The sequence below is a fragment of the Ornithorhynchus anatinus genome, chromosome 10 (genome assembly GCF_004115215.2).
Source record: "Ornithorhynchus anatinus isolate Pmale09 chromosome 10, mOrnAna1.pri.v4, whole genome shotgun sequence".
Lineage (NCBI taxonomy): Eukaryota > Metazoa > Chordata > Mammalia > Monotremata > Ornithorhynchidae > Ornithorhynchus > Ornithorhynchus anatinus.
In genome coordinates, this window is record NC_041737.1 from 13,898,983 (window position 1) to 13,924,528 (window position 25,546).

At 45.9% G+C, this 25,546-nt stretch overlaps 1 protein-coding gene and 1 non-coding gene across 4 annotated transcripts in view; one reads left to right on the top strand and one right to left on the bottom strand.

Moving 5' to 3' along the window:
* The first annotated feature begins 749 nt into the window (after positions 1–749).
* PCCA (propionyl-CoA carboxylase subunit alpha) overlaps positions 750–25,546 on the top strand; it is a 323,266-nt gene continuing 298,469 nt past the window's right edge. For all 3 annotated transcript variants that reach the window (XM_029073673.2, XM_029073672.2, XM_029073674.2), the window contains exons 1-3: positions 750–872; positions 15,065–15,142; positions 25,497–25,544. In XM_029073673.2, the coding sequence (XP_028929506.1) occupies positions 786–872; positions 15,065–15,142; positions 25,497–25,544 (213 nt within the window). In that variant the 5' untranslated portion in view covers positions 750–785. The remainder of the gene's footprint in view (positions 873–15,064; positions 15,143–25,496; positions 25,545–25,546) is intronic.
* On the bottom strand, positions 17,498–17,635 carry LOC114814803. The gene has a single exon (XR_003762600.1). It is a non-coding gene; the product is annotated as a small nucleolar RNA SNORA7 (small nucleolar RNA).

Here is a 25,546-nt window from a genome sequence, read left to right on the forward strand (position 1 = left end):
TGTTTTCGTCTGTCTCCCCCGATCAGACTGTGTGCCCGTCAAAGGGCAGGGACTGTCTCTATCTGTGGCCGACCTGTCCATTCCAAGCGCTTAGTCCAGTGCTCTGCACCTAGTAAGGAATCAATAAATACTATTGAATGAATGAATATTGTTTGGAGATGTTCATCCCCTTGATTCCATTTATTGCTATTGTTTTTGTCTGTCTCCCCCGATCAGACCGTGCGCCCGTCAAAGGGCAGGGACTGTCTCTATCTGTGGCCGACCTGTCCATTCCAAACGCTTAGTCCAGTGCCCTGCACTAGCAGGCGCTCAATAAAGACTACTGAATCGATTAGACTGTAAGCCCGTCAAACGGCAGGGACTGTCTCTATCTGTGGCCGACTTGTTCATTCCAAGCGCTTAGTCCAGTGCTCCGCACCTAGTAAGCGCTCAATAGAGACTACTGAATGAATGAATGAATCTGGGCCTGCCGACTGGAGGGCCCCACTTCCGGCGGCCGCCGGCCTCCGGCCCTGGCGGGGAGGGGGGCGCGCACGCACGCACGGGGGCACGCACGCAGGCAGACCAGACGTAGCGGCAGCTCCGCCGCGCGCGCCCGGCGGGGGGGCCCCTCCCTTCCCCCGCCGTGGGGTGGCGCGCGCGGCAGGGGGCGTGGCCTTGGCTGCGGGCGCGGGGATTGGCTGCTGCGCAGGCGCGCTGCCCCCTCCCTCCTCCTCCCTGCTCCTCCGCCCCCCGCCCCCTCCCTCGGAGGTGAGAGGTCAGCGGCCGCCGCGGCCAGTGCGCCCATGGCGGGGCTGTGGAGCGGCCTGCCGGGACTGACCGCGGCCGGGCAGCTGCCGCCCGTCCGGAGGGCGGCTCTCCGGCTGCTGCAGGTGAGGAGCGGCCGCCCTGCCTCCCCCCCACCCCCTCCGGCCTTCTTCCTCTTCCCCGGCCGCCGTCGCCTAAGCGAGGACGGGGAGGCGACCGGTCCTTTTGGCCGGGCCCGGTCACCTTGGGCCCGCTGCGGGGAACGAGGATCAGCTGCTCGAGGCGGTGGGTTTGGGGGCCGGCTGCAGCCTGGAGGCGTCGTCGGGGCGGCGTGGGGGGCTTCCTTGTAAAGGGTGGGGAGTGCAGCGTGGAGGTGCCTCTCGAGGTGTGCAGCGTGGACGTGCTTCCTTTTGGGCTGAGCATCAGGCGACGTGGAGGTGCCTCTTGAGGTGTGCGGCATGCAACGTGGAGGTTCCTCCTTTTGGGGTGTGCATCATGCAGCGTGGAGGTGCCTCCTTTTGGGGTGTGCAGCATGCACCGTGGAGGTGCCCTCTTTTGGGATGTGCATCGTGCAGCGTGGAGGTGCCTCCTTTTGGGGTGTGCAGCATGCAGCGTGGAGGTGCCTCCTTTTGGGGTGTGCAGCATGCAGCGTGGAGGTGCCTCTTGAGGTGTGCATCATGCAGCGTGGAGGTGCCTCCTTTTGGGGTGTGCATCATGCAGCGTGGAGGTGCCTCCTTTTGGGGTGTGCATCATGCAGCGTGGAGGTGCCTCCTTTCGGGGTGTGCATAATGCAGTGTGGAGGTGCCGCCTGGTGAGGTGCATGTCTGTGCGAGGGCAGCGTGGAGGTGTCTCCTGGTAAGATGTGTGTGTGTGGAGTGTACCTCCTGGTGAGGTGTGCATATGTTTGTGTCTGTGCGTGTGTGGAATGCATTGTGGAGGTGCCTCCTTGTAAGGAGTGTGGAGGTGCCCCCTTGTGAGGCGTGCATATATGTGTGTGTCCCTGTGTGTGTGGAGTGTAAGCCCTTTGTGGCCAGGGATTGCCTCTCTCTATTGTTATATTGTGCTTTCCAAGCGCTTAGTACAGTGGTCTCCACCCAGTAGGTGCTCAGTAAATACGATTGAACGAATGCAGAGTGGAGGGGTCTTCTTGTGAGGTGTGTGTATGGAGTGCAGCATGGAGGTACCTCCTTGTGAAGTGTGTGTGCATAGTGCAGTGTGGAGGTGCCTCGTGTGCTTGCACGCGTGGAGTGCAGCGTGGAGGTGCCTCCTTTTGAGGTGTGCATATGTGTGTCCTTGTGTGTGTGTGTGTGGAGTGCAGCATGGAGGTGCCTCCTGGTGAGGTGTGCATATGTGTGTCTGTGTGGAGTTCAGCATGGAGGTGCCTACTTGCCCTTCCTCTGGTCTAAAGGTCACCCTGAGCAGGGCCTTTCCGCTCAGCTTCCATGGTTTCCTCCTGGTGGTCGCCCCAAAGGCCCTCCTGCCTGCCTTGCGGTGTGAAGTGAAGTGAGGCGAAGTCCGCTTTGGGCTAGTTGGACCAGCAGTGCCCGCCAAGGGCTTTCCCCTTCACTTACTTCAAGTCATCAGTCATCGTCACGAGACACCGGTTAAGTAGAGTGACGCTTCGGAAACTGGGCTTCCAGGGAGAGAGGCAGTAACGTCTCCCATAGAGGTGCTTCCTTTCCTTATTTCCCTCCAGAAAATGTCAGTCCCCTGTGGGTTGCTAACGATGATAGAGTATGGGGGATAATGTGTTCCGGAATGTGTGGTGGTAATTGTAATACGGAGTCTTTTTGCAGTAGTTCTTGGCTTGATTTGTGGACCAGATAATATCTAAGAGTAAAGTCACATAATCCTTTTTTTTTTTTTTAAACAAGATGCAACATTATGGTGTTAACTGGGACATCTTCAAGTGTGCTTTCTGCTGCTTTAGTTTTACTCCTTAAAAGTTGCTTATATTTTAATAGACTATCCTATAGAATTAAAAAAAAACTATACCAGAGAGGGGAAAAAATAGCCAAAGAGCAACGTTTGCCCTTAGTTGAACATGAAATGAAAAAATCAGTGCCAGCTGTCAAGCCCAGATGTTATGAACACCCTCTGAGGATATCACTCTATTAAAAAAAAAACAAACAAAAAGAAAACACTCCCTAGATCTTGGGCAAGAAGATTAAGTAACTTGGCATGGAATTATGTTTCTAATGATAAATGATATGATTTAGGGTAGATTATAAACCATATTAAGGATCAATTATGTAAAATGACTCACAATGTCTGTAATACTTGCAAGCTTTATTTTTTTTTGTGTGCGTCCACCATTTTCATACCAATCTTATGTGTTCTAAGGTGGAAATGTGGTGTGCTTTGCCTGGCCTACTGCCAACTGCTACCTCTAAATTCTAGCTCTTGCAAACACAGTAACCCATATTGAAAAACAAGTGACAGTTGTGTGCCACTTCTGGTCCAGGAACATAATCTGCATTTAAAAGAATTAAATCTAGAGAGCAATCTTGGTGATGAACATAAAAACCAAAGTACTGCCTGAGAGAGTGCATATAAATAATTGGAAGGGCAGGTTGTTTCCTTTGGAGAAAATCTGGGTGACCAGAAGTGGTAGAACTGGCTTTCCTTCTCAACTTCTACAAGTGTATAAATTATTGACTAAACTATTTTAGGCATTGGTTCAGCATATTGTCTCAACCTGGAATTCACCACACCTCTTCCCCCTGTTTTTTTCGTATTTTGCTTTCTCTTCTGCGTAAAGTAGGATGGGGCCATTACCAGGAAAAATGGAGGTTGAAAGAATACTATTTTTATTGAGCATTTACTGTGGACAGAGCACTGGGAGAGTACACTGTAACAGAGTTGGTAGACATGTTCCTTGCCCACATCAAGTTTACGGTTTAAAGGGGTGACAGGCACTAATACACATAAATTATGGATATGTTCATAAATGTCGAGGGGCTGAGGGAGGGGATGATTAGAGGATGCAAATCCAGTGCAAGGGCAACACAGAGGAGTAGAAGGAGAGGAAATGAGGGCATAGTCAGTGCAGTCCTCTTGGAACAGATGTGCTTTTAATTAGGCCTTGAAGGTGGGGAGAATGAACGTCTGAGGATATGAAGAGGGAGGGCATTTCAGGCCAGAGGCAAGACGTGGGCGAGAGGTCATGCGGCAGGATAGAAGAGGTCGAGGTGCAGTGAGTAGGTTGGCATTAGAGGAGTGAAGTGTTCGGGCAGGGTTGCAGCAGGAAATGAGCCAGGTACGGTTTGAAGGAAGTGCTTTGGATGAATGAAAAAGCATCTTACATTGACTTTTTGCTTAACTTGGACATGGTTGGACCAGAGCAAAGAGGAGGCAAGATGCAAGCTAGATCAGGAGACCTGGTTTCTGGTTCCAGGTCTGCTACTGGAATGCTGTGTGACTTTGGACAAGTCAGTAAACTTCTCTGGGCCTCAGTTTCCTCCTCTTTAAAAATGGGAATAATTTTACCTGCTCTCCCTCCCTCTTTGATCGTGAGCCCCAGGTGGAATGGGGTCTATGTCCCATCTGATTACCTTGTATCTTCCTCAATTCCTAGTCCATAGTAAGTGCTTAATAAATACTAGCATTTTATTATTATTATTTTCTTGCTGACTGTAGGTCATTCATACGTTTTCTAAATCCTGGGGTAGATTTTAGAACGTATGGAGTAGAGTGAAGACCTTAGGATCCTTGTGGTGAGAAGAGCTCACTGCCACTCGATTACAGGAGGTGAACCGCTAGCTCCCTCCCAGCCCCCAAGGAAAATCAGACTCCCAATCTTGGATTTACTATAGGAGGGCAGCAGGAGCTTGTTGAAGGACTTTCTGGCCTGGGCCCTATAATACATTATATTTCCCTTTGGGTTGTTCCTGCTTGACTTAAAGGATTTTTTTTTTTCTGTAGAGAAACTTGTATGTAGTTTTCTCATTTACTAATAGTCTTGGGTTACATTTGCTTAGATTCTCTCCCGTACCCATTGCCTGTGCCTGCTGTTCCAGATGTTTAACTCCCTCCTCAAGCCCCCTCAAGCCCCCTGCCCCCATTACCTCCCATCTCTTTCCCCGATGACCCGGCCACCTACTTTATTGAGAAAATTGAAACCATCCGGCATGAACTCCCTGGTATCTCCCTTGCTCCTCTCCTGTCCCTCCCTGCGTCCCTCCTGTGCCCTCTTTTTCCCTCCCGTCTTTCCCAGAAGTCTATCTCAAGAGCAGATCTCTTGTTTCCTTCACTTGCTTCCTCTCAAAATCTGTCTCTTCCACTTTATCCAAACACTCACACCCTCTCTTCTTCCCTCCTTGACCACCTTCTTCAACCATTCACTTTCCAGTGGCTTCCTTCCACTGCTTTCAGGTATGCTCTTGTATGCCCAAATCCTAAACCCTACCCCTCCCTTGATGCCCAAATCCTAAAAAAAATCCTCCCTTGACTCTCAGCATTCTAGTTATTGCCCCCATCACCTCCTTACCATTGCTCCCCAAACTCCTTAAGTGAGATGTCTACACCCATTTCCTCTACCTCATTTCATCCAATTCTCTCCTTGATCCCCTCCCTTCCAGTTTCCACCCCCATCAGTCCATGGAAACTACCCTCTCTAAAGTTGCCAGTGACCTTCTTCCCACTATTCCAACCTAATCCGCCTTGATTTCTCAGCTTCCTTTGACACTGTAGACCATCCCCTTATTCTTGAAACGTTGGCTTTACATTGACACTGTCCTCTCCTGTCTCAGACTCTGACAACAGTGTTGTCTATGATGATGAGAAAGACGGGGAAGGACATGGTTTGGATGGCAAAATGAGTTCTGTTTTAGACGTGCTTAGTTTGAGGTGTCGGCGGGCATCCAGGTAGAAATGGCCTGAACACACAATGAGAGACTTCAAAAAAGGAGAGGGTTCAGAATTGGAGATGTAGATTTGAAAATCATGCAGAGAGTTGGCAGTTGAACTCATGGGAGCGAATGAGGTCTCCAAGGTAGTGGAGGTAGAGAGAGATTATAAGGGGATCCTGAACGGAGCCTTGAGGGACTCCCACTGTTAAGGGTGGGAGGCAGAAAAGGAGTCTGAGAAAGAGACAAAGAAGGACAATCAGCAACCAACATTTTAACAAATGATCCTGGTGTATCTGGTCCTCTGGGTTTGAGATCCTTTTTTTATGTTTTTTTTAAGCGTTTACTATGTGCTAGGCACTGCATTAAGCACTGGGGTAATTACAAGCGAATCAGGTTGGACACAGTCATTGTCCCACGTGGGGCTCACAGTCTTAATCCCCATTTTACAGATGAGATAACTGAGGCACAGAGAAGTTAAGTGACCTGTCCAAGGCCCGAAAGCAGTCAAGTGACAGAGCCGGAGTTAGAACCCAGGTCTAGAAAAACTCAGACTGTCGTACTCATGGTGTTCGAGGCTGCGCTCACGTGCGCCAGGCATTTCCTTCGATTCCGCGGTGCACTGTCTCCAAGCTGGTTCGAAATGTCGATCGAACGTACCCTTTTCCTTACCAAGGTTTAATTGAAATGGATCGTTGAAAGATTAATTACAGCAGAATTGAGTGTATTCCCGTGAGGTGGCAAGGATTGGTTTCTTTGAAGTATTGAGCAGACGTGGCTCTTTAGGACAGAAAGCTGGAGGGGAGGGGTCTTCCCCCTTCAGGGTCTGTGCCATTAGGTGGCACGTGAGGCCTTCCTTGCATGACTTGTGGTTTCTGCCCATGCTGCTGCTTTTTGGGCATTTGCAGCTTTTCTACTAATTGTGGAGGTATTCCCCACCATTTTTGAGAGAAGCAGTCTGGCCTAGTGGAAAGAAAACTAGCTTCAGAGTCAGGCCCTGAGTTTTAATTCTGACTCTGTCGCTTTCCTGCTCTGTGACCTTGGGCAAGTCGCTTTGCTTCCCTGGGCCTTGCTTTTCCCATCTGTAAAATGGAGATGAAATACCTGTCCCTTAAACCTCGAGCCTCATTTGGGACAGGGATTGGGTCTGACCTGATTACCTTGTATCTATCCTAGTGCTTAGAACAGTGGTTGGCACGTAGTAAGTGCTTAAGAAATATTACTGTTTGGCGGTCAGTTGTTTTGGCTGGTGTTGCTGACCGAAGCCTGCACTTTGCCTCCTCTCTGACCTGGTTCAGTAATGTCTCTGCTCAGCAAAAATGACATTATTTTCAAGGATAGCAGTGGCTATATGGAGAAGTGCTGCGGGCAGGGGTGCCAACTCCAGGGAAATGAGGGGGTAGGGCTCATCTGTATAGAATTGGCATTGTGAGGATGAAGCCATTAGACCCGTCCCCAAGAGATCGACCTCAAAGCTCTTTTTTTTTAGGTCTGAAGGGCGGCCTTAGCTAGCCTCACTGCTGTTGATGCAGGAAATGGAGTTCAGATTTTTTTTAGTGGTATTTATTAAGTGCTTACTATGTGCCAGACACTGAACAAAGCGCTGGGGTAGAAACATGCTATTCAGGTGGACAAGTCCATGTCCCACATGGGGCTCCCAGTCTTAATTTCCATTTTACCGATGTTGTAATTGAGGCCCAGAGATGTTAAGTGACTTGTCCGAGGCCACACAGAAGGCAAGTGACAGTCAGGATTAGAACCCAGGTCCTTCTGGCTCCTAGGCCCAGACTCTATCCTCTAGGCGACACTGCTTCCCTAGCTTAGTTTCCCTCTTTGCTTCCTGCTGGTAGGCTGCAGTTCCCCAGCCAGTTCCAGGTGGGTGTTTGAGTTTGAGTCTGTGGAGCCACTGTGTAACTGTTGTGCAACTTTGGCTTCCAGAGTGGTTGTGACTCAGGCTTATCCTGAGCCCGGTTTATCCAGTTGCTTGGCTGGCTGTGAAGGAGTATCTGTCCAACTCTCCCCTTCTTCCCAACAGTATTGCAAAAAGATATCGCCCTCCTCCTCTAAAAGTCCACCCCATCCCTTTGCACCTTATAAAACCACTTACCCTCTTTCTCCCTCCCTGACCGTCATCTTTGATTGCTCACTCCCCACTGGCCCCTTTACTGCTTTCAAATGTACCCCTGTATCCCTTGCCTAAAAATGACTTTCCAGTGGTCCAACAGCTCCTTCCACTCGTCACCCCATCTCCCGCCTGTTGTTCCTTTCCCTACTCCTTGAGCAAGATATTTACACTTACAACCTCCACTGTTTCTCTTCTGATCCTCTCTTTGACCCCCTGCAGTCTGGCTTCTGCCCTGACCATTAAATGGAAACTGTCCTCCCAAAGGTCAGGAAGATGTTCTTGTCAAATCCACTGACATCTACTCCATCCTAATCTTTCTTGACCTCTCAGTTGACTTGGTCACGGTGGACCCCCCTGGTTCTCCTGCAAACACTATCTGACTCTGGTTTCACTGACACTGTCCTTTTCTGCTCACCGTCTAGCTCTCTGGACCGCTCATTCTCTGTCTCTTTTGCAGGCTCCCCCTCTGCCTCCCTCCTCTTAGCTGTGGGAGCTCCTCAAAGCTCAGTTCTCTTTCCATCTCCATCCTCTTCCATTTAGAACTCATTTGCTCCCATGACTTAAATTGCTACCTCTGGGCAGACGATTCCCAAATCTACATCTTCAGTCCCTCTCCTTCTCTTCATTCTCCCATTTCCTCTTGGGTTTCAGGACATTGTGACTTGTTTGTTCCGCTGAGACTTCAAACTAAACACGTCCAAAACAAAATTAATTTTCCCACCCAAACTCTACCTTCCATGTCTTCCCCTCACTGTAGACATCACCACTATCCTTCCTATCTCACAAACTCCTTTCTAGACTGTAAGCTCGTTGTGGGTAGGCAATATGTCAGTTTCATGTACTCTCCCAAGTGCTTAGTACAGTGCTCAGTACGATTGAACAAATTGAATATTCTTGACTCATTTCTTTCATTCAACCCACATAGTCTGTCACCTGATCTTTCAGTTCCACCTTCCCAACATCGCTAAAATTCATCTGTTCCTCTCCGTCCAAACTACTGCTGCTCTGATCCAAGCACTTATAATAATAATGTTGGTATTTGTTAAGCGTTTACTCTGTGCAAAGCACTGTTCTAAGCGCTGGGGTAGACACAGGGTAATCAGGTTGTCCCACGTGAGGCTCACAGTTTATCCCCATTTTACAGATAGTAACTGAGGCACAGAGAAGTGACTTTCCCACAGTCATGCAGCTGAGAAGTGGCAGAGCCGGGATTATCCTGTCTCGCCTTGACTACTGCATCGGCCTCCTTGCTGATCTCCCTGCCTCCCATTTATTCCCTCTCCAGTCCATACTTCACTGCTGCCTGCAGTGTTTCTAAAAAAAGTTGTCAAAGTCTCCCTGCTCGTTGGAACCTTCCGTGGTTGGCCATCCACTATCAAACAGTTAGTTGGTGGTTTTCCATCGAACAGAAACTCACCACCCTCGGCTGTAAGGCATTGTCAGCTCTCCTCCTTTTTCCATTCTTCTCTTGATTTCCTACTACAGTGCAGCTTGCACACTTTGTTCCCCTAGTGCCAGCTTGCTTGCCATCCCTTGCTCTCATCTACCTCACCACTGACCCCTTCCCCGTGCCTGTGTCCACCTGGAACCCCCCCCCCCCCATGCAGACACTCTCCACCTTCAAAGCCTTATTGAAATCATGTCTCCTTCAAGAGGCTTTCCATTATTAATCCCTCCTTTCCCTTATACTCTGTCCTTTTTGTATCTCTCACAGCACTTACGTATGTATCCGTAACTTATTTTAATGTCTGTCTCCCCCCTTTAGACTCTAAGCTCCTTGTGGGCAGGGAACATGTCTGCCAATTCTGTACATGCTCTCTCAGCGCTTAGTTCACTAGCTCACATTTTCTTATGTGCCACGGAGACGTCTCAAACGTCCTTAATTTGCTCTCCTCTTTTATTCTCTCTTTTCCCCTAGAGGAGCCGGTTTCCAGAGTTTTGGTTGAGGAATGCCACTTGGCAAATCTGATTCTAGGTCGGCAGGCTGCATAAAAAAGTTCAACCCACTGTAATATAGTAACCAGTATTTTTTATTTATGTTCCCTTGACCTTCCTTATTTTCAGCTCACAGTTTCAGTGTTTTAAAACCATTTTTCTTTCTTTATTTTCTTAAACGTTATAAGCCGCACACAGTGATCTTGAAAGTCTACTGGGGAATTTGTGCCGTGAGGGGTTCAGTGGCATGAGAGAGAGGGAAGCCTGATGAAAGAAGGAAGTAGAGTGGAGAATGGTGGGGGAGTGAGTGTTTGCGGGCCGGGGGGAATGAGATAAACACCTATAATTCACGTATTTTTCTTGAAATTTAGACCTTTCTATCTAGTGGGTGCCATATAGACAAGTGTATCTTATAATTAATTCATTTAGGCACTGTGATTAACTTCGTGCTCAGATGGCACATGGATGGGTAGGGCCTTACTAAGTCATGCACCAGGCTCTTCAGTTTAACTGCATTTCTAAATGGAAAATTTCTGAGTTTTATAAAAAGTTTTTTCCCCTTGTTTTTCTTTTAGTGATTAATTCAATCTTTTAAAAATTGAGATCATCGGTAATATCAGGTGAACTGCATGTAACATATTGGTCTTCAAAAAGTTTTGAGCCAAAACCTATTTGAGATTCCTAAATATTTTGGATAACTCAGGGAGGCAGAGTATATCTAGGTTCATTTTGTCATGGAAATGAGGAAAGGGAGGGTAGTTTGAAGGGGCGAGTGCAGGGTGTTTCAGGATCTGGGTCAGGAGGAGCTAGGAGTCCCTGCTGTACCATCTCCCCCTTATCAATTGACTCTGCTGAGCACAGTATTCAAACACAAGGTCCCTGGCCTTGAGGCACCTACTTCATTCATTCAGTAGTATTTATTGACTCCTTACTATGTGCAGAGCACTGAGGCAGCTCTGGATTTGGAACTATGTGTATAGTAATCATAATTAAAAAATGGCATTTAATGTTTACTGAGTGCTGGGGTCGATACAGCATAATGAGGTCAGACTTAGCCCTTGTCCCTCCAAGGTTTATGTTCTTAGCCTGTCCTCACGATCCTTCCAGAAAGAGCCCAGTATTAAGAAATCATTCTATTTTCCATTTGACTAAAAGCATTTGTTTTTTGGTTGTAAGAACCAGTATGTCCATGAGGAAAATTGAATACAATAAAAAAATGAAAGCTCTTCATTCTATATCATTGGGTGAGCACAGCAACCTGTTATTTTCTCCCTTAGGGTCAAAGAAAACCATGAAGCAGTGGTTTGTAACAAGGGTGCTCAAACCTAACTTGGACATGCAGTCAGCTGATGCTGAACTTAAAATTTTTGGTAACTTTCTCTCTCTCCTCTTTTTTTTCCTCTTTCTTTCCCTCTCTCTCTTTTGTGTGTCTGTGTGCATATATATGTTATATGTAACACACAAACATGCACTGGAGACCTCTGCCTTAATGTACTTCACTCCTATATTTCCTCAGCACAGTTGGGTTTCTGAAATTCCAGTGCATGGTCAGGGGAGGCTCACCATCTTGCCTAGTAGCCAGGGGAATGTGGAGGAGCAGAGCAGTGGGATGGGAAAAGTGGCCACGCTGGGCTCCCCTTTGATGGGATTTAACTTTCCTTTCTACTCATGAAGGGATTTTTCATATTTCAGCAGATGTATTTGTTCTTCAGACTTTCTTAAGTGGATGGGGAGAATTTATTAAAGACATTGCTGATTCACAGTGTTGCCCTTAATGGATTCTTGTCTGTGAAACGGAGCAAATCGAGTTCGTGGTGGTCTTTTGGTATTGCTTAAGGCGCTTAATCAGAGGTCTCGAAGGAGTGTTTCAGATTATGATTTGGCTTGTTTTTAGGTTAGTATAACAAAGCTTGGACAGACTGTACTTTGTTCTTTTACTGTAATTGTTTCGAGCATTATTTTCCATATAAACACAACTCATTAACTACTACATGAAACACACCCAGAGTCAATGCATTAAAGCCCATGTTTTTGATGTGTCGGAGGCAATCTATACTTTGCTAGAGTCCTGCCCGACACAGCTCCTGACGTGTGGTGAACGAGGTTGGAAGGGAGTTTTCGTCCAATCTGGAAGTTAGTCTGAGGTCACTTTCGGGGACGTGGTTACATATGTGCCTCTCTCCCCAGGATGCTGTGAACTGTAGTCCCAGCAGCTCTAATTTTGTGTTTTCAATGGTATTCATTAAGCGCTTACTATACGTCACACACTGGGGTAGATACAAGGTTGGACATGGTCTTAATGGGGCTCAGCTTAATCCCCATTTTACAGATGAGGGGACTGAGGCACAGGAAAGATAGGTGACTTGCCCAAGATCACTCTGCAGACAAGTGGTGGAGCCGGGATTAGAACCTAGGGCCTCTGACTCTTCCAGGCCCATGCTCTTTCCACTAGGCCACACTACTTCCCTACCGCATGCATAGAAGAGTCCTAGCCACTTGATTGTGGGTTGCCACAATAAGGAGGCTTAAGGAGTGCGAGGGCATCTGCCTGCCCCTTTCTCAGGTGGGCTCAGGCAAGGGTCACCTCAGCCCCGAACTGGGCAAAGGGCCAGGCAGGCCTTTTCAAGCAGGCTTGATCCGATGGTCCGAGGCACCGTCTTCCTCTCGAACTGTTCCACTTCCCTCTTAAGTCTGCTCCTCCCCACTTTCCTACGTCAGCCACGAATACCTCCATCCTCCCTGTCCCAGAAACCCATAACCTCAGTGTCACCCCAGAGGCCTTGCTGTCTTTCAGATCTCACCGTCACGCTGAGACGAAGCATGGTCAAGTGGAAACGAGCACAGGCCTGGAAGTCGGAGGACTGGGGTTCTGATCCTGGCTCTGTCACTTGTCTGCTGTGACCTTGGGCAAGTCGCTTCTCTGTGCCTCAGTTGCCTCATCTGCAAAATGGGGATTCAATACCTGTTCTCTCTTCTAATTTGACTCTGCGCCTCATATGGAACCTGATCTTATATCTGCCCCAGTGCTTAGCACAGTGTAGGCACCTAGTAAGTGTGTAAAAAATATTATTATTATTATTACTTATTACATGGGATTCACAGAACAGGAATTAAAAGCAGCGTGGCTCAGTGTAAAGACCACAGACTTGGGAGTCAGCGGTCATGGGTTCGAATTCCAGGTCTGCCACTTGGCAGCTGTGTGACTGTGGGCAAGTCACTTCACTTCTCTGTGCCTGTTACCTAATCTGGAAAATGGGGATTAAGACTGTGAGCCTCCTGAGGGACAATCTGATTACCCTGTATCTACCCCAGTGCTTAGAACAGTGCTCTGCACATAGTAAGCGCTTAACAAATACCAACATTATTATTATTATTAAAACCTCCACTTATTTTGTTCTTTGATTTGTTTAGCTCAGATTTTTTGTAGCAACACCGTTTTGTCTCTAGAAAGTTTTCGAAAGAAAGTGTAATTTAGTCAGACATTTTCTCCCCCTTTTTTATTTATTTCCTTATGTAAGCAGATGAAAAATTACTTAATCTCTTTGTCTGCCACTCTGTTCATGGGACCCTCCCCGTCTCTTACTACAGTGATTTGCATACAGTAGTTGCTTAGTAAATACCATCGATTTATGTACATATCCACAGTTTTTATTATTGTGTGTTTAGAACCCAGGTCCTTCTGATTCCCGGGCCCATACTCTTTCCACTAGGCCACGCTGCTCCTCCTAAGCCCCATGTGGGATAGGAACAGTGTCCAACCTGATTTGTTTCTATACCAGCGCTTAGAACAGAGCTGGACACATAGTAAGTGCTGAAAAAATACCAAAATGAGTATTATTATTAATAATGCATTTGAAATTCTCACTGTTATTGAGTTCAACTTAACCTTGTTTCTTAATTGCCACCTATTTTGTAAATTAGGGATCTGAAATTAAAGAAAGAATATTTAAAGTTAAGACTTGTACATTAGTTCAGTAATGCTGTAACTGAGGTATAGTTTCAAATAACACAGTTTGAGGAAAAAATGCTTAAAGTTTAAAATTGCTTAGGGACTTGCATGATATCCTGTTCTAAAGAAATGGATTAGACTAGAGTTTGTATGATGTCATGCCGCTTACCTAGGTAAATCCTATAATAAAAGATTCATTCATTCAGTCACATTTATTGAGCACTTATTGTGTGCAGAGCTCTGTATTACCTGCTTGGAAAGTACAGTTTGAAGGATAGGTTGGGACTGGATATTCTGGATTTAAGATTTTTCCACAGAAAATGCTTGATTCTGATTTAGAGCTAAAAGCTAAAGAATTTAAGAGTGGGGGAAAAAGATGGGGATGAGGGAGGTGGAAGTAAACAAGAAGCAGTCCTCTGGAGTAACAGAATTTCATCCCCTTGCAGAGTTTGGCTTCCCAGAGAAGCAGCGTGGCTCAGTGGAAAGAGCACGGGCTTTGGAGTCAGAGTTCATGGGTTCGAATCCCAGCTCGGCCACTTGTCAGCTGTGTGACTTTGGGCAAGTCACTTAACTTCTCTGTGCCTCAGTTACCTCATCTGTAAAATGGGGATTAAGACTGTGAGCCCCACGTGGGGCAACCTGATTCCCCTGTGTCTACCCCAGCGCTTAGAACAGTGCTCGGCACATAGTAAGGGCTTAACAAATACCAACATTATTATTATTGGTTTGGACAAAGTGCCATTTTGGAGAAAAAACTACTCCTGGAAAATGGGATTTACATAATAATGATAATTGTGGTATTTAAGTGCTTACTCATATGCCAGGTACCATATTAAGGGCTAGAGTAGATACAAGGTAACGGGTTGGACACAATCTCTGTCCCATAAAGGGCTCACAGTCATAATCCCCATTTTACAGATGAGGTCACTAAGGCACAGAGAAGTAAAGTGACTTGCTGAACGTCACACAGCAGGCATGTGGTGGAGTCAGGATTAAAACCCAGGTCCTTCTGACTCCCAGGCCCGTGCTCTATCCACTAGGCCATGCTGCGTACGTGGTCAGGCATGCACCAACATATGTCCTGTGTGTAAAAATAGCACAGCTGATAGGGTTGGGCATCTCCCCTCTCATCAGGGTACACTGTCACTTAGGGGTGTGCCTGTTAGCGATCGCAGCTTTTTGTTTCCCAGCCTGCTCAGCCCATTTGCCGAAACCAAATTGCCCGATCTCTGACCGCCACATATGCCAGCAGCATCCGTCTGCTGCAACTCTTTCTGAGCACCTCATAACTGAAAACCATTGAAGATAGGCTTTGAGTGTCATTAAGTCTACCCGGGGCACCGGAACACACCCGGGAAAATACGGTAGCTGAAATAACGGAATCAATCGTCGATGATAATAAATGCCTGCATAGAGCATTCATTCACCGTATCTTATTTCCCAATTTTTTTCTTATTGCAGCATGCATCATGCCGTTCAAAACTGTGCTTAAGGGCTTCCCATAATCATTCTTCAGTACTGTATGATCCAAATGAAAAGGTAAGCTACAGAAATCTTTCAACTGTACTGTCCTTGTATCTTGTAGCATTTAAATTTTCCTCTTCTCCAGGTCTGTTCACTCAGTGGAAAGACTGCCTAGCCACTAAACAAGGGTATTGGCAAAGTATAATAAACTCTGTTTTGTCCATGCTTTGCCCCTTGCTTTTATTGTGTTCCAAGCAGTGAAAATGCTTGATATTATATAAGGTCCTTTTGTCTTAATTGAAAACTGATCGTTCCATTTTGGGGTATTCAGAGTGAACAGATATGAAATTTTGATGCATTTCATCTATCTCACATGGTCAGGTTTATAATTTAATTAATTTTTTTTTTAAACACTGAAAAAGTTCATATAATTGCAAAGTCCTTTTAGGTTAAGGTGGAGATTGGGAACACATTTCTTTGGCTTGCAATTCCAGAATTCCACCCAATTCGTAGATGTGCAGAGAAGTAAGGGATGAGACAAGTGGAGGTGGTCAGAAAAAGGTGCAAGAAAAGGACAGAGGGCAGGAGTGGCGGGGAAAATACATATTCCTGCTCCTCATCACCTTGACTTTAGTTTCTTTCTGTTTGTTGACTGGGCCGTGGGTGTCAGTAATAGTAAGCATATTTATTATGTGTGAAGCACTTTACTAAGTGTTAGGAAAGAAAAGCAGGAATGAGGTGTGGATATGGTCTCTGGTCCCCAAGGTGCTCACTGGCTAAGAATAAGGGGTGAGGGGGCTGGCGACAGAACATAAGGAAAGGCGAATAAAAGGCAAAGAGGATGGTCAGTCATTGTGAAAGGAGCAGCAGGATTTCAGGTTCCTCACTTCTCAGACAGACACAAAAATGTCACCGCTACAGTTATGCCGACGGCCTTAGCATTCTGAAAGTTGAAGACTTCCTGCTGTTGCTGGTCGAGTCCTCCTCAAGTTGGAGCAGGGGCTGATAGGTGGCCTGTTGTCACGGTGGCGCGGCTGCAACTCTCCTCCTCGAGTTGAAATAGGGGCTGATGTTGTGGCAGTGGGGCAGCATTTCACCTCAGACTGAAGCAGGGGATGATAGAAGTCTTGGTGTCATGGTGGTAGGGCTGTATTTCTCCCGCACCCCGGACCCAAGAGGTCAGCTATAAGAGTGGAGGATGGCTCACGCTGTTAGTAGGAGCTTTTCTTCTCCTTTCCCCTCCCCTCAGCACTATGCTCGTCCGCTCATTTGTATATATTTTTATAACCCTATTTATTTTGTTTATGAGATGTGCATCCCCTTGATCATATTTATTGCTATTGTTTTTGTCTGTCTCCCCCGATTGGACTGTAAGCCCGTCAGTGGGCAGGGATTGTCTCTATCTGTTGCCGAATTGTGCATTTCAAGCACTTAGTACGGTGCTCTGCACATAGTAAGTGCTCAATAAATACTATTGAATGAATGAATGAATGAATGGATTCTCCATCATCTTTCCCTCTCCATTTTCCTGATCCTCAAGGCCCTGTTTTAGAACAAGTACATGAATGTGTGAAGACATTTTAGAAGGTGCCCCTGTGGTTCCTGAACTATAATGGGCAGGGGAGTCCAGTGTGGGGCAAACTTTAATCTTGTATCTTAGCTTTTCATAATAATGATGGCATTTGTTAAGCACTTACTATGTACAAAGCACTGTTCTAAGCCCTTGGGAGGATACAAGGTGATCGGATCATCCCACGTGGGGCTCACAGCCTTAATGCCCATTTTACAGATGAGGTAACTGAGACACAGAGCGGTTAAGTGACTTGGCCAAAGTCACACAGCTGACAAGTGGCTGAGCTGGGATTAGAACCCATGACCTCTGACTCCCCAGCCCATGCTCTTTCCACTGAGCCACGCTGCTTCTTTTTTAGCATCTAGTAAGTGCTTAATCAGTGCCATAGATAGGATTGCAGCCTCTTTTGGACCAAGACCCAAGAATCTGGGACGGGGTGGGCAAAAATAACTCAGGGACCAGATTCAGCTCACCAGAGAACAAGGGGCGTGTGGGAGTTACTGAATCCCACAACCAATTATAGGGGCAGATAGGGGCTGTTGAAGGTGGGAATGTGTGTAGGCTCTTCCAGCTTCAAGCCCCCAACTGTCCCTCTTGTCTAGCCCAAAGTCCGTTACCAAGTGTGGTAAGGGGCTTGTCTCGTCGTATGCTGTCAAGTTGTTCTTGACCATAGCGACTCTATGGACACCTCTCCCAGAACGCCCACCTCCATCTGCAGTCATTATGATAGTGTATCCGTAGAGTTTTCTTGGTCAAAATACAGAGTGGTTTACCACTGCCTCCTTCCGTGCAGTCAACTTGCGTCTCCGCCCTCGACTCTCTCCCATGCCGCTGCTGCCTAGTACAGGGGAGCTTTGACTTGTAGCAGATTGCCTTCCCCTTGCTAGCCACTGGCCAAGCTAGGAATGGAATGGGTATGCCTCTGCTTGACCCTCCCTCCTGTAGTTGAGACTGGTAGAATACTAGAAACTCTCCAGGTGTGATCCTGAGAGGGTGAATAAGGGGCTTACGGGCCCAAGTAATTGCTTGTGCCCATTCTAGTGGATATGAATTTGAAGAGACTGCTGGAAACAGGCAGGAGCTGGTAGGGATTGAGGGGAAAAAATAAATGGTGTTGAGTGCTTACTATGTGCAGAGCATTGTACTAAATGCTTGGGAGAGTACAATATAACAGAATTAGCAGCACGTTCCCTCCCTGTAACAAGCTTACAGTCTAGAAGAACAGAAGAAGTAGGTTGGAAGTGTAGGACATGGTAAGAGAATAAAATATGGTGGGATGATGCTAGCATTATTTTTTGGGCTCTCGAACTCTTAAAAGTATCCCTTTGGTGTGCTTGGGGTACTACCTCATTTCAGTCAGTGGGCTGAAGCGAGGACTGGGTGGCTTGGCAAGTTAACCTAACTCTTCACATGCCTTTATTGTCCTTGGAGGGATAAGGGCTGACTAGTTCCCTCAGTCGGAATGGGGGAACATGGGAACAAACAGAAACCTGATCCTTAGGCTTAGTTGTGAAGGTTAGGGGACCTGGAAGGTCCCTGAGAAAAGAGATTTGCCCCTTGAAATTGCTTTACATTCTCATCCTTGACACTCTTACGTATGTCAGTATTTTGATGTTCTAATTTGTCTGTCGGGCTTTCCTCAATTTTAAGCGTTCAGCGTTTAGAACAGTGTTTGCATTGTAAGCGCTTAAAAAATACCTTTAAAAAAAAAATGTTCCTTTCTGACAGGAACCACATCTTCTTTCATGTACTATCCCAAGCACTTAGTATAGTTCCGTGCACATGAGTGGCAGTCGGTAAATACTGCTTTACTGATTTACTTTCCATGGCGAAACAGTGAGTTGTGAGAAGCAGTGTGGACCTGCGTTCTAATCCTGCCTCCACCACTTGTCTTCAGTATGACGATGGGCAAGTCACTTAACTTCTCTGTGCATCAGTTACCACAGGTGTAAAATGGGGGATTAAGATCGTGACCGCCAAGTGTGATGTGGACTGTGTCCATCCTGATTAGTGTGTATCTACTCTAGCTTCTAGAACAGTGCCGGGCACACAATAAACACTTAATAAATACCATAAAAATAATTGACTCAGGGGACCCAACCTGGCCTGGCTCAAACTGAGCTCCAGGGCCTCAGATTTGATGAAACCTTGTCTCATTTATGATTTGGTGTGCTGCAGAAGGGCAGTTGTCCCTGTAGGCTGTTGGAATCTTTAGACTCCGCCAGAGCTCCTGGATTTAGGCATGTGTGAAATCCCCCCCCCCCATAATCATTTCAGTAGTATTTATTGAGACCCTACTGTCCATAGAGCACCCTATTAGTCATTTGGGAGAGAATAATAGAAGTAAAAGGTGGATTAAAGGACCCTCTAATAAAGGAGAGACATAAATAGTATATGACCAGTGGGAGCAGGAGGACAAATATAGTAGTAACATTTATTAAGTGTCTACTTGGTTCACTGCACTATACTAGGCACTTGGGAAGGGCAGAAGAATGAAGCGGCACTTTCTCTGCCCACAAAGAGCTTCAGTGTGTACAAAACTGCCTGGCCCATAATAAGTGTTTAACAAATGCCAATGTTTTTATATGCCAAGAGGGAAGATGGACACAATATTTACATCTAGGGACATCAAAGCTCAATGGGGCAAATATACAGGAGTGCAAAGGATGGAGTAAATATGTTCTTAAGTGCTAGTGTGGACTAAAGTGATGATATGGTTCAGGGTATTGGGAAATGAACCAAATCACTTCAGTCGACGCTAGCTCTTATGGAAAATGACCCCCTCTCAAGGTTGCACCTGGAAAGGGTCCAGTACTCTCACGGTCTGGGCTACTGGAGAGAGAGAGAGTCAAGCAGAGCCTTACCCATTCCATTCCTAGCTTGAACAGTGGCTAGCCAATGGAAGGCAATCCGTCACAAGTCAAAACTCACCTGTGCTGGGCAGCAGCGGCATGGGAGAGAGTCGTGGGTGTAGACTTGAGCTTACCGCATGGAAAGAGGTAAAGGTAAACCACTTGCTTATTTTTACCAAGAAAACTCTATGGATACACTACCAGAACGATTGCAGGTGGAGGTGGGATGTTTTGGGAGAGATGTGTCCGTGGTACCGCTATGGGTCGGAGACGACTCGACAGCATAAGACAAGACTGGGAAATGAAGAGGGGAAGAAGGCTTGCTAGAGAAGGTAGGTCTTTTGGAGGGCTATGAATGTGGCAAGAGCTGCTATCTGACTGTTATAGGGAGGGAGGACCCTCCAGCCCGAACAAGGGGACAGAGCCAGGAGAGTCGGGAGTGGAGAGTATGGTACAGTTAGAAGTAAGCTAGAAAAGAATGAGGCAGTGAGTTTGGGGGATAGCGGGAGAAGAGAGCAGTTAGGTACATGGAGCCAGGTGATCAAGAGCCCTGAAGCAGATTGTTTTTGTTTGAGGTGGAGCATTTTGAGGAGAGATTTGGGCCGGATGATGCTTCAGGAAGCGATCTATGTGGCCCCAGCACGTACTATAGATTGGCGAGGGGCTGGGAGACTAGCGAGGAGGCTGCCGCGAGAGATCCGATATAGCCCAGAGTATGGGAAAATGAGATAGATGAATAAATGAAGCTCACAGATCAATAGATATTCTGAGGGTTGGTGAGAATTAGTTGGGGAATACCTCCTGAAGGAGGTGGTTTTTGGGAGGACTTTGAAGATGAGGAATGCTGTGGGCTGGCGGAATTGATGATGGTGGATGGCAGTGGTCCAGCTGCTACATTTGTTAAGGGTTGTTAGTTTGGCCACAGGGTGACTGAAATGAGGCGGGGGAGGATTGTATAGTTTGGCCCCAGCATTCTGTTTCAGTTGGGCCCTGGGCGTCACTTTGAAGCAGCATAATGTGGCGAGGGGAGTGGGATTGAAGGGTTGGAGAATTTTTTTTTTAAATTTTTAATTTACAGAAAACCTTCAGAATCGGGCATCTTAACGCTTCGTATTTATTACGTTGTCAGGAAGTGCATAGGAACAATAGTAGAATTCAGCCCATTCTTTTTTCTTGTGCCTTTTTTGTCAAAGTGGCAGAGTCTAAAATACTGATCTTTATAGGATGAGGTTTTAGGCTGAATTTTATTTTACTTTTTTTTGACGTGATTGGAAGTGCCAAGTAGGAGTGAACTTTCTTAGTTACCTTTGTAGTTTGTCATTGTAGTTTAGGCCAGCACGGAGGCTTGGTCCTCTTAGCCTGGCTTTCTATGTTCACAGGTTTCCTGATTTTTTATTTTTTAAGCTACTAGCTTTCTCATGGGAAAATGCACAACTGGCAGTATGATCCAGTAAAGAGTTTTGATGGTTTCTTTTGAATTTGGAAGTGTTTTTTACTCAGTCCTAAAGGATTTTCACTTCTCACTTAAAATCAGCTCTTAAAATGTTCTTAAGGTGATGTTCTCAACAGGAAAGGCCTGCCTATAAATCTGGAAACGCAAAAGTGAAAGTGAGGCTAATATAGCTGTTTCAAAAGCTGTTTAGAGAAGCAGCATAGCTCAGTGGAAAGAGCCCAGGCTTAGGAGTCAGAGGTCGTGGGTTCGAATGCCAACTCTGCCACTTGTCAGCTGTGTGACTTTGGCAAGTCACTTAACTTTTCTGTGCCTCAGTGACCTCATCTGTGAAATGGGGATTAAGACTGTGAGTCTCACATGGGACAACCTGACTACCCCGTATCTCCCCCAGCACTTTGAAGAGTGCTCTGCACATAGTAAGTGCTTAACAAACACCAGTATTTGAAATATTAAGTGCCTAAGCTTGGCTTTGTAATGTCCTTTTTTTAAACATGTCTTGGGCTTTAGTTTTTTTCTGCTTTAATTTTTGGTTTTTGTTAAACTTTTTGTATATCACTGAAGGAACTAGATACTTTATATGGTATCCTATGAAGGGCTTGTCTTTTGCTGTCGGTTGTCTCCAACCCCTAGTGACATGATGGGCACGTCTCTCCCAGAACGCCTCACCTCCATCTGCAATCTGGTAGTGTTTCCATAGAGTTTTATTGGTCAGAGTATGGAAGTGGTTTACCATTGCCTCCTTCCAAGCAGTCAACTTGAGTCTCCGCCCTCGACTCAGTTGCCGCTGCTGCCCAGCACAGGGGAGTTTTGACTTGTAGCAGATTGCCTTCCACTGGCCAAGCTAGGAATGGAATACCCGGGTATGCCTCTGCTTGACTCTTCCTCCCGTAGTCGAGACTGGTAGAGTACTGGAAACTTTCCAGGTGCGACCCTGAGAGGCAGGGTCTCTTTGGTACTTTGTCTTTGATGGTCTGTTTTTTTTTAATTAGTCTTTTTTTATGGGCCTCTTCTGTTAAACTGAAATTTCAATTTTCATGTGTGAAGCCACACTGAAAACTAAGCTTAAAAACAAAGTTTGAGAACCACAGGGCATTCTTTCCCCTTCAGGATTCATTAAGGTCAAATGTGGCTTTGAAATGGTGTCAGCCAGGGACAGGCTTGGCCAAGGGGATTTGGCTATTGTGTCAGTGTTCCCAAGCCACTCCATGTTTGACTGGGACTCCCTTAAGCCAATCAGTCAGTCAGCTGGACAAATATTAGTATATCCTGTATTGTAACATGGACTCAAGTCTGCTATATTTATTTAATGATCTTGGAAAAATAGTCTGCGTTTATGTATTCTTTTGATTATAAAAAAGGAATGTCTTACCATCTAGGTTTCCACCTGTGAGTGTTCTGACTTGTTTGAACATGGCTCCCAGGCAGTAATTGATTAGGAGTCTTAGGTTTTGGGTTAACATACTCTGACTTTATCTGTTGATCAAAGACAGACCCATTCTGGCTCAAACTTGACTATATCAGAAGTTTTTTGTTGTATACAAGTGTTCTTGGGTACTTTTTAACTTTTAGAAATAAAAATTTGTTCAGCCTAAACCTTCTCAAAATCTGCAGGATAACTTTTTTTTATTGTTCCCCAGCACATGGTATAGTGCTTTTACACATCATAGGCACTCAAATACTACGTAAATGAAATAATCTCTATATAACATGGGCCTCTTTGTCACTCTTTAAGTTGGTAAGTAGCGAGACCTAGTGGAAAGAGCACAGGCCTGGGAGTTAGTCCTGGGTTCTAAGCCCAGTTCTGCCACTTGTCTGCTGTGTGACCTTGGGCAAGTCACTTCACTTCTCTGTGGCTCAGTTGTCTCCTCTGTAAAAATGGGGATTCAATATTTGTCTTCACTCCTATTTAGAATGTGAGCCCCTTGTGGGACAGAGACTGTCTGATTATCTTGTGTCTACCCCAGCGCTTAGTGCAGTGGTTAGCACGTAGTGAGCACTTAACAAATATTATTATTACGAGGAGTCAGGAGGGGAGCAAGGAGGGTGGGGAGAGAAGCAAAAGGAACTTAATTGGATGTGTGGGCCAGAGGTTAGAGCAAAAGGAGGGGAGAAAACATAAATTCAGATTTCTTAAGTAGGGGAAGAAAATGAACAACCATAGTAGTGGAGATGGGCGCCAGATTGGTGAGTTAGGGTCTGGGAAAATTCCAGGGGGCCTTTGAAGACCAAGACAGCCACGTCAGACTGAGCAGCCTATGAAGTTCTTTTTGCTGCTGTGTTTTGTTTTCTGATTCTGAGCTCTGGAGTGTCCCAGAACTGAGTAGGAGGGCAGTGAAGTGAAAGCAAAGGAACTCCACCCCTTGTTCTCAAGTGCTGTTACTGCTGAACCCCGGTAAGAAGCTTGGAACCATTTGGGGAGAACGGAGACAGCAGCTCAGAAAAATTATCCCCAAATTCTTTATGGGTTCATTTAGTTAAGAGTTGTTACCTCCAGAAAAGTCTAAGGCATTCAAGTAAATTGGTGGTGTAATCTTTTTTTTTTTCAAAGCACTCGTAGGGAGAGGCACATTAGAAATGGTGCGTGGCCCTTTTTAATAATAATGTTGGTATTTGTTAAGCGTTTACTATGTGTCAAGCACTGTTCTAAGTGCTTGGGTAGATACAAGGTAATCAGGTTCTCCCATGTTGGACTCACAGTCTTCATCCCCATTTTACGGATGAGGTAACTGAGGCACAGAGAAGTGAAGTGACTTGCCCAAGGTCACCCAGCTGACAAGTGGCGGAGCAGGGATTAGAACCCATGACCTCTGACTCCCAAGCCCGGGCTTTTTCCAATGAGCCACGCTGCTTCTTATTTTTAGCAAATGCAGCTGTCCAACCAGGGATAATCTTAAGGTGCCTATAATGTGGAAGAGAATATTGGTCATGCAGCAACTGATAAGTCTCTCCTTTAGAGTGTCACTTCCACACACATTTGCGGGCAGGTGCCGTCTGCAAAGTGATTCTTTCTGGTCCGGGGACCTGTGTAATAATAATGATGGTATTTGTTAAGCGCTTACTAGGTGCAAAACACTTTTCTAAGCGCTGGGGGGGTTACAAGGTGATCAGGTTGCCCCATGTGGGGCTCAGAGTCTTAACCCCCATTTTACCGATGAGGGAACTGAGGCCCAGAGAAGTGAAGTGACTTGCCCAAAGTCACACAGCTGACAAGTGGCGGAGCCGGGATTAGAACCCATGACCTCTGACTCCCAAGCCCGGGCTCTTTCCAGTGAGCCACCCAGCCCCACAGCGCTTGTGTACCTATCTATAAAGCATATGTTCTAAATTATTTAATCGTTCATTCAATCATATTTATTAAGTACTTACTGTGTGCAGAACACTGTACCAGGCCCTTGGAAGAATGTAATTCAACAGTAAACTGACACATTCCCTGCCCCAATGAGTTTACATATTAATGTCTATTTTCTCCTCTAAACTGTAAGCTCTTTGTGGGCAGGGAGTGTGTCTCTGTTGCATTGTACTCTTCCAAGCCCTTACTCTGCACACAGTAAGCACTTAATAAATACCATTGATGGTGAAGGAACACCTTACCACCTCTGAGCTTGTTTTTTGGGTGTTTTTTTTTTTTTAAATCCTCTGAACTCTCAACCCCCTGAGGGCAGGGATCATGTTTACCAACTCTTTTTTGTATTGTACTCTCCCAAGTGCTTAGTTCTGCACACCGTAAGCACTCAGTAATTACTGTTGATTGCTCCAGCTTCCCTCAGCAACTCTTGCAGGCTGCAGTTCTCCGTGTTGGATTTAGTGGGTTTTTTGTGTGCGGGATTGCTGAGTGCATCCATAGCCAACTCAGAGCTTGGGCAGAAGTGCTGTTGCCTTTACCGCTTAAACACTCCCTCTCCCCCGAGTGTAAATTAATGCTCTAGCAAAATACCTAATTTCCATTCAGGCTACCAAGATCTCATGGCACTGTGGATAGAACATGGGCCTGGGAGTCATTAGGTCATGGGTTCTAATCCCGGATTTGCCACTTGTCTGTTTTGTGACCCTGGACAAGTCACTTCACTTCTGTGGGCCCATTTACCTCAAATGTAAAATAGGGATCGAGACTATGAGCCCCATGTAAGACAGGGACTGTGTCCAACTCGATTTACCTGTGTCCATTCCAGTGTATAGTAAGTGCCTAACAAATACCACAATTATTAATCAATTGAGGAACAATTTAATTTACTTTTCTTAAAGCTGTTTGAATTTCTTAGGCTCCACAAATTCTTATTCTTGTATCTAATCTAAATGAAAACATGTACTTAATACCCTTTTTGTTAAGCGAAGTATATTAAGAGATGTTAATGAATTTGAATACATATTCAGGTTCTTTAATGTATGTTTTAGATTCTAACTACTACTTTATCACTACTTTATCTTAGAATTGTTTACCATTGTGTGTGTAACGACTTTATCTTAGAATTGTGCATCATTTTAACACCTATAATGCTTTAATATGAAAAGTACTCCAACATTTTGGTGATTTTTTTTTTTTCCCCTCTTCAGACTTTTGAGAAACTTCTTATTGCCAATAGAGGGGAGATTGCATGTAGAGT